The sequence below is a fragment of the Trypanosoma equiperdum genome (assembly GCF_001457755.1).
Source record: "Trypanosoma equiperdum strain OVI genome assembly, contig: ctg_204, whole genome shotgun sequence".
Lineage (NCBI taxonomy): Eukaryota > Euglenozoa > Kinetoplastea > Trypanosomatida > Trypanosomatidae > Trypanosoma > Trypanosoma equiperdum.
Window position 1 is genome coordinate 6,838 of NW_027124093.1, and position 11,731 is coordinate 18,568.

General features: G+C 46.8%; 4 protein-coding genes and 1 pseudogene across 5 annotated transcripts in view; 1 reads left to right on the top strand and 4 right to left on the bottom strand.

The window, feature by feature from the left end:
* Nucleotides 1-258: 258 nt before the first annotated feature.
* TEOVI_000059000 (uncharacterized protein) lies at nucleotides 259-1,824 on the bottom strand (the record flags this gene model as incomplete). Its single annotated transcript, XM_067223974.1, has 1 exon — nucleotides 259-1,824. One exon carries the CDS (start codon nucleotides 1,822-1,824, stop codon nucleotides 259-261), a length of 1,566 nt encoding a protein of 521 aa, XP_067080075.1.
* Nucleotides 1,825-2,850: 1,026 nt separating this feature from the next.
* Nucleotides 2,851-3,195, bottom strand: TEOVI_000059100 (uncharacterized protein; the record flags this gene model as incomplete). Its single annotated transcript, XM_067223975.1, has 1 exon — nucleotides 2,851-3,195. One exon carries the CDS (start codon nucleotides 3,193-3,195, stop codon nucleotides 2,851-2,853), a length of 345 nt encoding a protein of 114 aa, XP_067080076.1.
* Nucleotides 3,196-3,441: 246 nt separating this feature from the next.
* On the bottom strand, nucleotides 3,442-6,528 carry TEOVI_000059200 (uncharacterized protein; the record flags this gene model as incomplete). Its single annotated transcript, XM_067223976.1, has 1 exon — nucleotides 3,442-6,528. One exon carries the CDS (start codon nucleotides 6,526-6,528, stop codon nucleotides 3,442-3,444), a length of 3,087 nt encoding a protein of 1,028 aa, XP_067080077.1.
* A 1,525-nt stretch (nucleotides 6,529-8,053) lies between these two features.
* Nucleotides 8,054-8,362, bottom strand: TEOVI_000059300 (uncharacterized protein; the record flags this gene model as incomplete). Its single annotated transcript, XM_067223977.1, has 1 exon — nucleotides 8,054-8,362. The coding sequence occupies one exon, from the start codon at nucleotides 8,360-8,362 to the stop codon at nucleotides 8,054-8,056; it is 309 nt and encodes a 102-aa protein (XP_067080078.1).
* A 3,331-nt stretch (nucleotides 8,363-11,693) lies between these two features.
* Nucleotides 11,694-11,731, top strand: part of TEOVI_000059400:pseudogene — a 400-nt pseudogene continuing 362 nt past the window's right edge. The window contains exon 1 of the mRNA in view: nucleotides 11,694-11,731. This exon is cut by the window's right edge and continues 7 nt beyond it. Within this exon, the coding sequence occupies nucleotides 11,694-11,731 (38 nt within the window).

The window sequence follows — 11,731 nt, forward strand, 5'->3', positions numbered from 1 at the left end:
TAACGGCCTTCCCCTACAAGTATGTGGCATGACCGACAAATTGAGCCACCGCAACCCGCCGACAAGCGACCATACGCAAAACGATGAGCAAGATGGGGGAGAGAAGGACACTGTAATATTGGCACAGAGGCGGCAAAACGAGAGGGAGGTTCTCCTTGCACGCATGCACATGCATTGCCTAGCAAGTATGCAGCCATTAGACGTAAACGAGTGGTATGCGCCTGTCGAAGGGCACAACGACATGACGCACGAATTCCATTAAGTGTGCGAGCACCGGGCAAGCAACCTTGGCAGGAGGTCCCTTTCAATTCGGACACGATACTCGGCTCGCAACCCCGTGAGCTGCCGAAGAGTTGCGTAGATTGACATGGCTTCGCCCCCAGAAGCACCGACCTCCCGCCGGAGGAGTTCATGTACGACTGCTCCAACCGCGGCGTTTGTCAGCAGTCTGCCTAGTGGATTGCACATTTGCAGCAGCACAATCAGTTCAGAATATGTGTACTGCGTGAGGGATGCAATCAGTTTTGCGGAAAGCAGATGCATGCAACGGTTCAGAGAAGGAAGAAAATTCAAAAGCTGCTCCACATCACCACAGAGATTTTCAACAGCACGGTGGAACACCGCCACGAACTGGAGCTGAGAAACTGGTGACACGTAGGCTGAAGCCGACTCGAGTAACGACAATGTCTGGTCCATCAACTCCCTAATCACATTGAGGAGGTCATTTCGACGCTGATGAGCAAAATGTCGCTCGCCAACACCGCGACCCGCGGTCCACTCCTCCTGCGGCATCTCACATGCACTGTCACCGATGGCGACTCCTCCACTAGACGCCGGGCAGAGTGAAACGATGTTGGTCAAGTACACTGCAAAAATGCTAAGCATTTCGCTTGGTGTGAAGTCTGTGGCTAGGTAAACGACTCTCTCCCCAACAGCTTGGCAGAAGATAAAATCGCTCCCAACAGCCGAGAACATCATAGCCATCGAACTCGCACATGTCTCATTCAAGCGAGACGTAAACAAACGAACTGCCTCCTTCTCTGTGATGGCATCCAAAATACCAAGGAGCCTCATTGAGGTGCAGGCAACAGCGATGTCCATCACGCCCAAAGTAGTCATCCCCAAAACCACAACTTCTTTTGTATCCTTAAAAAACAGATCAAACTCACGGTTCTCCCCCGGAAGGCAACAAGCGCCAAGTGTGTCCATTATCTCAACACACTGCGCTGCGCTAAGTGCACGGTTAGAAACCATCGGTCCAATCATTTGGACCAAGCCCCGCACAAGCTCGCGCGGCGTTGCCTGATCGCATGCCGCACAAACGTGGATACACTCATCTACTGTGAGATTCGATATTTCATCGACAAGACGGCGGGCCACGCAGAAATGCAACTCGCCCGTCTGCTTTCGCAGTGATGGAAGCGAAGTAAAGAGGTGAAAGAGTTCCGCAGCACCCAGCTCATCAAGCTTCAGCAACAGCTCTTGAAGGATGCGATTCATTTGAGCCGCGTCCCAAAAACCGAAGAAAGAGCCACATTCAACATAAGCAACCAGGTCTTCGGGTCGTGCATGCCGGATGTCACAAGATTTCCCGGAAAAGTACTTGTACTCGCCCCGCAGTAGGCTCTTCTCGTTGAAGTCTTTCGTGTCCAGATATCGTGACTTCACACGCACCATCCGACGCGCAACGTCAGCGATTGGAAGGGGCCGCTCTGACAACAGATAATTCCGCCTAGCATGTTCAAGTTCAACCAGAGTACTCTGCCGCCAAAACACATAACCGGGCGTGCGTTTGCTATGGTGGCGCAAAGTCAGTTGGAACATTGCTCAACCTTTGAGCACAGATTTTTCCACTTAATTTTTTCCATTCGTGCGAATGTTGGTGGCAAGGAAGGGAAACAGCACAACAAGAGTAAAGGTATAGTGAAGCCAATTAACATGACACTTACAAAAATCTTTCAACATCGCCCCAGAGTTTTTTTTGTTCTGCGGAAAAACCTGATATTACCCGGTATATGCCCGAACAGAAGGTGCCCATCCTCTCCCGCCAAACGCCAGTCGAAGTCAGCAAGGTCGTAAGAAAGCAAAAAAGAAAAGAGCGCCCAACAAGGGAGTTTCGTGTATAACGCAAAAACTCAGGGTTTCAAAGGACGTTCGGCACCTTCCGTAGCATCTGCATATCAACCGATGTCAACCCTATTGCCAACTAACAGCCAACTCACACACTGTCCACATGACCGAGGGAAACATGGCAAAGGCACCAACTTTGCGGCTTGTATAAACTAACGCCCAACGTCCCCAGACGGACGCTGATGGGGAGCTAGGGAAGGAATGCCCCCCCCCCATGTCCACTTACCAACAACTGATACCCAGAACGTCAAACCACTCGCAGCTCACGCTACGTGGTTGCATCTTCACATCTTACGCTTCGCAACGCCACATGCAGGCACACTCGCGCCTACAGGAAGTTCCGAACAACTTTCATAAAAACAATGTCGCACCACAAACGAAATGCATTCTCACCAACTCGTCCGCCACAACTGACCATCAGATCCATAAGGTGGCAATTTCCGTGGTATCCTCCGGCCTGAAGTCATTTTGAAGTTGTCCTTTGGGTCTATGAGCACCAAGGCCACCACCAGGAACAAAAAGAGTAGAAGGGAATGTAACATTGACATGTCAAAGTTAAGTAGAGCAAAAGGGGGGAAGGTAGATACATAGACACGATACACGCCCGTGTAGAAGGGATCCAAGTCATCCCACAAGCAAATATTTGTACATACTATATATGCTGTTGGTTGAGCTACAAAAAAGGAAGAAACGCAAAAAGATTGGGTATCCCTTTCATCTCTAACGGAGGGTTAAACGAGCCGGCATTCCTCCACGTGTGGAAGCCAGAAGTTGTTGCTGAGATTGTGTGCTACCACTCGTACCGAAGAACTGCATGCAAAAGACGCACAACTCCTCTCTTTTGTACAACTGCGAGGGGGGAGGCATGCGGTCACCGCGCCTTACGTCTAACCCCCATTTTTTCCGAAGTTCCAGTATAGATTTGTGAGTGATAGCTCCAGGCAGTTCGTTGACATGAAACACATGCAGACAAAGAGCGCACTTCTTGCGCTTTTGGAGTCCTTGCTTCACGCGAAGCTGCAACATCTCCGGAGTATACTGTTCTTCATTGGGTCTGGCGGGCATTTTCAATACGAGCAATCGTGTTCACTTGGGGAGGAAAGTCGAAGAAACGCGTTGATTGAAGAACGTCAAAATTCCTACAACTACAAAGGGAAATAACAAAAGTAAAGAATAGAAGGTGTTAGAGGCACCATTTGGCAAAGGAAATGAGGAATCCTGCAACCTAACGACCAGCATTCACATCCGTACGTAACCCTAACACTACGTCATTTTTATTAGGTTTTATACCACTGGTTCATTGTAATTCTATTAAACTTCTAGACCGACAGCAATATCGGCCTGTTCATCTATGGAAACATCCACGTTTTCATCGTCGAATTTCCTTCGTTTTCCTCCCTTTTGTCTTGACAACGACTCTCGTTTGTCCCGAGGTTTCTTTGTGCTGAAAACACCGAGTTCGACACTTTCTTTCCCTGAGCCGTTGACCACTGTGCCCTCACTCGCTAAGGGAATAACAGTGGAATCTCTGAAGTCAGGAAACCCCTTTTCCTCTAAAATCATGTACTCTGTCGAACTAAAGCAGAATAATGATCGGGCACATCGCAACGACACTTCAAATCCCAGAAATGATTCAGATCCCTGTAAAATACCAGAAGAAGACGCGAACTCGATTTCCTTCCGTTCGTCAAAAAACTTGGCAGAAGGGGGATTAAAAAACAAATAAATAACTTCGTCACATGCCTCATACAACCCACGGTGTGTTTCGCTACCATTGGTCAAAATATCCCTCATGGTAATAAGGAAGGATGCACTAAACAATGTGGTAACACAACCTTCGGCCATAAAGGAGCGAATCAAAAATTCCAACCCCTCGTTTACATCCGAATCGTTCGCTCTCCAGTGACAAAGTGACGAAAGCAATACAGAAACATTTTGTCCGGTGGAAAGGCGCTTGAAGTATTGACGCATGTTCACTTCCCTTTCGCCATTGTGAGTCGAGTTAACCCAACTTTCACCTGCAACGGATCGGTCTCCGGCGCATAACTCCTCAACTCTGCCGCTGCCCTCAGGCACTTCATTCATCGAAATAACATTTGAAGATATTTGCAATGACGAAATAGTTGATGGGTCGGTTATCTCTCCATTAGCGATTGGCCGATCTTTAACTGCTTCGGACGAAACATGAGGGTCACACTCAACAATTGGCATATCTGCTTCATTAAAACATATGCCTACATTGTCCTCCGTCTCATGAACAACGAATTTGCTCGCTTTCTTCTTCCTTCGTGGAAATAACAAACGGCCGCCGAAACTACATTTCTCCATAAGTCGCAACACGGAGTAAAGCAGTAATACTAGCACACTGGCACGGTATGGAGAAATGGGCTTGGTTGACGTCTTCGATATGGTATCGAACACCAACTGGACATATTCCTCCTTGTAAAGTACTGAAGAGACTAAAGCATGCGCGGCGCCAATCACATGAGGGTCCTCCACTATGTCGCCGTCCACCAGGTGGTTCAGAGTCATAAAAAGTTCGGCAAGATAGTTCGCCACAGTCCATACGCCGAACCGCCGCCTCAAATCTGGAGACATTAAAAGTACACGCAGCAGCTCAAAGCCGCTAAATATGTGCTCAAGAGTTATTACACTTGAAATGCACTTCCACTGCTGATTAAAAAACTGAGAAGGCTCATCATCGATTCCCTCTTTTTTCAAACGAACAGCTTCCCTGGTGTAACGTAGTAATGAGGTACACATTTCCAGGTAATTTAGAACTTGTTGCATCGACTCGTATACACTTTTCTCGAACTCTGACGGAAGTTCAACATCCTCCCCAGACGATTTGCGTCCCGCTATGAACTCTTTCCGTTCACACACAGCGTCTCTAAAGGAGGCAATCGATTTAGCCAGACGATCCCAAACCATAATGCTTAAGGGTTCAAATCCATAGCATATAAACGAGAGACATTGTTCTGCCAACTGAATTTTCGTCGGTAGAGAAAGGTTACATATGATGGAAGCATCGTCAGACGTTCCTTTTACATAACGGCCTCTTTTTTTTGAGTCAATTTCACGGACCTTTTCAATAGGATCTTTTGTTCGATAACCTAGAAGTGTTGACGTGTATCCAATCACACCTCCCTCTCCCTGCAGATGTGAAGATGTACCACGCACAAGCAAACCATTGGAACTCACGGCACCATTCCTGCTTCTTGCAACATGTCTCCATTTCTTCGACTCAGACGTAAATTCCCGAAACCGCTTGGAATTTTCTGCCAGAGAAGCTAACTGCTGGGATGACCCCTGACGGAATTTCGAGGTAAATATTAGTTTTGCAAGTTCAGCCGATTGCGCACAGCGAAGTATTGCAGACATCGCGGTAATGATGTGGGTGTTCCACTTCCATAACTGGTCATCACTTTCAAGTATTTCGACAATCCGCGCGCTGTATTGATCATCAACGTTAAGGTGGTTTGAAACTCGACCAAACCTCTCAGAATTAGTGGATCCCGTATCGCTTGATTCCTCCCCAGAGTTGCTTTCCCCAGACAAATCCACCGCATCTTCCTCATCTGTGTCACCATCAAGAACAATCACGCCAGAGCGTTCTGTATTACTCGTACCGGCTGAGGGAGATATGGGATCGACCGCTACATCATTGCTATCTTTGTTATTTCTATGTTCATACCGAGCATAATTCTGATTCAGTACCACAAGAAACAGCTCGATCCCATGGTTTCGGCCAAAGGCACCGATAACTTGCGCAACACTTTCTCTTGGACCCGTAAAAAACAGAGCAATCATCTTTAGCACAATTTCAAGAAGAATAGAGTCTTCTTTTCGGGCTTCACCTTTGGAGCGCTTCTCCGTGACCGGAACAATACACTGAATCAAGAGCCAGAAAAAGTCATCTGTTCCACACCGCTCGATTAGACGACGAACATAATCTAGCTGACGTGGTACCTCATGAGAACACGGTATAATAGGTAGAAGCATTACTGCGAGAAGCTTTAGCAGTTGTGGCAAAAGCGAAGTCGCAAAGTTCATCCCGTGAGCCAGTAATAACGGAACAACAAGATTTTCCATAACCATCATTTCGCTTATAAACATAAAATCGTACCTGGTAAGATTATGTGTGTCTATTGAGCTCCCCACATTTTCAGATATAGCCTCTTCGTCCATCTCGCTCTCATCAGCGTCACCGTACTGCCTCTGCTTTAACATTTCTATTGACTTTTCAACACGTGCGATTTCTCGAAGAACGCGATTACGAAGCAGTTTCGCTGCAGAACAAACCTCATCCACCTTGGTCGAACTTGGTGCTAGGTCCAAGGGAATATTCAGGGTATGAATCGCAGCCAATATATGTCTTTTTACCGCCTCCGAAGACATTAACTGTGTCTAAAAATGTAAATCCACAACCCAGTGCAGAGTGAGTGCAAGATATAAAAAGTCGTTGGCCACAACAGTGAAGAAACAACCAACCATCCAAGTAGTCCACTCAGTAAAATATAAAGTCGTGCTCAAACAAAACTAATATGAATTTTAATATGTGTACACTGACATCGCGGCAAAAAAATTAAAAAAGCAACATAAGAAATAAAAAAACACAATCGTCCCTCTGTCACATCGCCACCGCAACTCATCTATTCATTTTTTAACCAAAATAGAAATGAAAGTTAAAGATACAATGAAAAAACTTAATCACTCTTCCGCGATGTTGCATGTAAGAATAAATGGACGGAAACCTTCACAAACAAAATCAGTGAAGAAATCGGATCTCCAACGCTGCATCATACTCCACACATATGTTCAGCCAAATATGTCCACAAGCTAAATCTGAAAAAAAAAAAATGTACGGTACGGTGTATTTAAGGGAGAGATAGAGAAGGTTTCATCTACGGTGTATACTTTCTTCGACAGCAAATTAGTTTACACAACCAAATACGGAATTTTTGATTCGTTTTGCCATTTCTTGGTGATCACCAGATTCAAAATATGTGTGGGCAATCGAACAAAGCACCCGACAAAATAGTAATAACAATTAAGTCGTTACAACTGTGAGAAACAAGTAGTTGCTCACACGGTCAACAAATCATAAAACATAAGGACCCCGCTCGAAACTAAGACCAACGACGCTCTTGTGCGTCACAATGCCAATGTCTTTATATCGGCATCTTGCTACTTTGAAAGACCCGTAAACTCTATAATGGGGTGGAGTCTCGTAACATAAATAAAAACAGATCTAAATATACATCCTTCATGCAACCCTCTGAAAAGAATAGGCAAGTGAACAAGAAAGCAAAAATGGTTGTCCTGGTCAAATGGCGTTAACCTCACAATATTCCGTCAAACTACATAATAACGTCATTCCCTACATTTCCTACAAGATGTGTTGATGACGCAGCAAAAAAGGTGACGCATACTCCTCTTTTTTTGGTTATTAAGCTGAAAGAGAAGCTCCATTAACCTCCACCCCGGCCGTAACGACCTTTGCAATAAACACCAACGATTTGAAATAACCCTTGTAAAGGAAACAATGGCAGTTAGCCGACAATGCACAACATCCCTGCATCACAAGAGTAATGATTAGAGAAAAACAACAATCATCATATGGTTCACAACCACACCCAATAATTCAAGACAAACAAATGCATTTGTCCATCACGATAAAAACTAAATACGCTTACATTCCACTAAAGCCGCATTGTACATATCTCCCGGAGACGTCCAACAAATTTACTTTCCAGATCAACCTCCGTGTAAGATGCCAACGAGGAAACCCCCCGAACAGATAGTAAGCAAAGTGCGTGGAAAGAGAAAAGGAATAATGTAGTTAGCCAAAACATACAGCGTCCGCATGTATCCAGTCAGCCGAATAACGAGTTGATCGCGTCAACAAATGGCAGCCCGATGGCTAAGGTCGAAGTAAATACTTATCATCGCCTTTGTGGGGTGGCCCCCTTTTTAGTTTCTGCCTTATCACCGCCGCTGGCATGCGGGCAACGTTAAGCCGACGATGCTCAACAACGGAGTCTCGCTGCATTCTCTTTCGGTCCAGTGCATCCCAGCTCTTGGCATTAGAAGCAGCGGTTCCGCTCATCAACCTCCGTCGAAACTGCTGACGCGTTAGGCGATTGAACACCTCTGCCCGGCGAGGTCCGCGCGACCCGCCTCTAAAAGAGTGCACCTGCCTCGGCACATTGTAAAAGAATTTAAACGTCATCGCTTTAAATACCTAAAGCACGATGGGTAAACCCAGACGGAAAGCGGACAAGAATTCATTGCACAAGCATAGCCCGAATAAAACATGCGCCGCAACAGTTGGGAAAAAAGGAAGCAAACAAACCTCTCCCATGTTTAGAAAAATATAGGCACGCTTGCCCTCAGCGTCAAACACAAAAAGGTTGCCAGATCAGGCAGCAGTACGCCGCAACGCGATTTCTCACGCGCCCCCAAGACACCATCAGTGTGAGACCCGCAAACTACCGCAAGTGAAATCATAAACACCACCCGCCGGCACACGATATACCTAGTGCCAAAAGGGGCATCACGTGGTCAACGACAGCCGCTTTACCAATGGGAGGGGCAACGGACCGCTCCACGGCTCAAAGCTTACGCAGATCCACTCAACGCGTACAACCTGGTAAAAATTAACGATACCAAGCGCCACGAACCATCATTTCCTCGTGGAAGGGACTCAACCCCAGCCGTGGTCACGTCTAGTCACTCCAGTCCTCACCAAAGGGCACTCCTCGGAGGCCGGACCGGCGAATTGGGGCAGAACAGAGTATGTGCGGCGCCGCTCGCGAGGGTCAGCAACGTAGTTACACATGCACACACACACCTCCCACCACAGCTTTCAGCACCATAAGGCGAAAACCGTTCTCTAGCAAAGCTATTCTCTAGATCGAAGGTGGTTCCCCGTTCACTCCATCGGGAAAGGAAAAAAAAAAAACAGCCCGTCAGGGGGGCGATGATGGACTGAAGGCAGTGCCACAGGGATGATAAGTGGGAAAGTAGGCGTGGAGGCAGTGACAATCCCCACCCCAAAACAATCTTCCAGTGGAACCTATTATGCGCGGTGAGCTTTATGAGAATCACAGGGCCGGCATGCGGTAGACCGTCACCGCCAGAAGCATCACCCCGATAGCGCTACCGGCTTCACAAATTCCCCGGACTGGATAGCAATGGAACGGAACAAGGCAGTGGTTTTACGTGGCTGCGAAATGCACTCAAAACAGCATTCTAGGGAAAGCTGGACCGACTGGAGACCTACCACACGAACACAGCCTGGTGCGAAGGGGGACCGGGAGCCGACTAGCACCTTAGCGTGAGAAGTCACCTGCCCCTGGGTCTGGACACCCCGAGCCTCCAAGTGTGAGGGGTGAAACGAGCCGCACGGCCGCATTGGAATAACAGCTCTGCTAAGACGTGGAGGTTTCACGGTTCTCCTCAAAGCACTTGGACTGCGGTGGTGAGAGGACGATGTTATCAATTAAAAGGACATAACATCGGAAATCGGAAGTGGGCCAACACTTTCTGTTTTCTACCTGTTTTAAGGCGTAAAACCTCACACCCACTTCATCCTTTCCACTAGAGAAGGGTGGGTCCACACCCGCAGGTATGTGAATACGTTTACGTTTCTTTGTAATTATACACAATCAGCTATCAAAAAAAAAAAAGAAAAATAGTTTTTTAGATAGCAGGATGTACTTTCACCTATTTACTCTGTAAGAGGTTATTTTACGAAGCCTGTGATTGCACATAAACCGCTTCCCCCAGAAACGGAATAGAAATTTACCTAAGCGGCTGCATGTGAAGCGCCTTTTCCAAGGCAGCACCAGTTCGTTCGCCGTGTTTCAAAAAAGTACACACTTTCCAGATGGATAGCAAGCTGGCTCCACGTGCTTTTCTCGTGAAACTGGGATGCTACCGGCGTTGTGGTCCCTGCTGGGGGTCAAAAGAATGGAACAGTATTGTGCTGGGGCGAAAAAAAGAGACTCAGACCCAGCAAAGCATCGTTCCAACCTGCCCCAACGAGGGTTTTCTATCCTCCCTTAATTTTATGCAGAGATTTTGAGCCAAACCCAACCCTTAGTGCCTAAAGAGCTCAGTGAAATGCCGGCGGCCTTTTCAGCGCCGAAGAGATTTGTCCTCGTAGGTATATCCAGAGGGTTGGAGTAACCTTTTGCACCCTTAGAGGGGTCAAATCGGCAAAAATTAAAAATAATAATAATAAAAATAATAATAAAAATAATTGGAAAATAACATGGGAAGAGCTACTGCAACTGATAAAGAAGCGATAATTGTGTTTTTGTTTTTACTGAAAACCGAGGTTCAAGGGTTTTAGGCCTTCGTATCGTTAATCTTTTATCCTGGACCCCGAAGGTGCAGTGAGTCCCCAGTGCGCACGCCATGCGGGTGATACCCTTTTTTTCTCTACCGGTACTCTATAAAGCGTCTTTGAAACAATCGTCATCAAACCCCCAGCTTCCACCTTTGCTGCGTATCTCTCCGTTCTGCCTTTTCCGAGCCCAACGGTTTGAGGGCCATAATACCGGTAAACAAACTATCCCTGAGTCCAGGGATCTTATTCGGTTTCGCGCTCACCCATTCTGTTGCCCCGGAGAATAGGGTCTTGCAAAACAACGAATCCCGCAGCGTGCCGTGCGTCGCCTGGCACCGTCGGCCTGCACACTGTGCATTCTGGACATTTTTGTTCCGTGTGGCGAGAAGTTGCCTATCTACCATATCGAGTGTGATAAGCACTCCGAAACACCCTAGCGTTCGAACGCCACAGTTGCGCTGCACCTGGCCAAATGCCCTAACATAGTCTATAAACGCTGCTACGCTTCGGGTGCGTTTCTCCACTGCCTCGATTGCGCTCTGTACCTCTAAAACAGAGCTAGTGCTGCGTCCCCCTGTCGGAAACCTGACCGTCGTAGCTGTGTCGCTCTCGAACCCAGTTTTTAGGCCCCTTAAGCTGTGCTCTCTCGATGAATTCACACACAGCACCCGTTGGTTCCAGCAGCCCAGATTGTTCAACGTCTTTAGCTGATTCTTTTGTTCGAGAGTGGTGGAATGATGTTCCACACACACACACACACACACACACACACACAGTGATCAGAAAGGGTGCCTCATCTTCGGAAGAAGCTGCAGAGTTGAAGTAAACATCACCTTTGATCTCTCGTAGTTAATTTCTTCCCCACTACCGTTTTCCATGACAATGATTATTTTACCGCATTTATCAGTTTAGCAGCGATAAACAGTTTTAAAAAGAGGCTCTTTGGCCAACAGGTGCTCTTCAATTCAGTTGTTGGACTTCTTGTAGACTGATTCGCTTACATATTCATTAAGATCTGCGACTTCGCTCCCCTTTTCTTCCGGTGGGTTCCTCTTCCATTATTAGGGTAGGAATCTATAATAATGGTGCTGTGAATAATTCTTTCAATAAGGTACGAAGTTTTTCTTTGTCTCATCCATTAGCAGTTTTGAAGTGCATCTTCCTGCATGTCCTCACAGCTGTTATATTCAACACCCTCCTTTCTCTAATGAAGGAGGAACAACATTTTCTTCCTATGAATTGTTT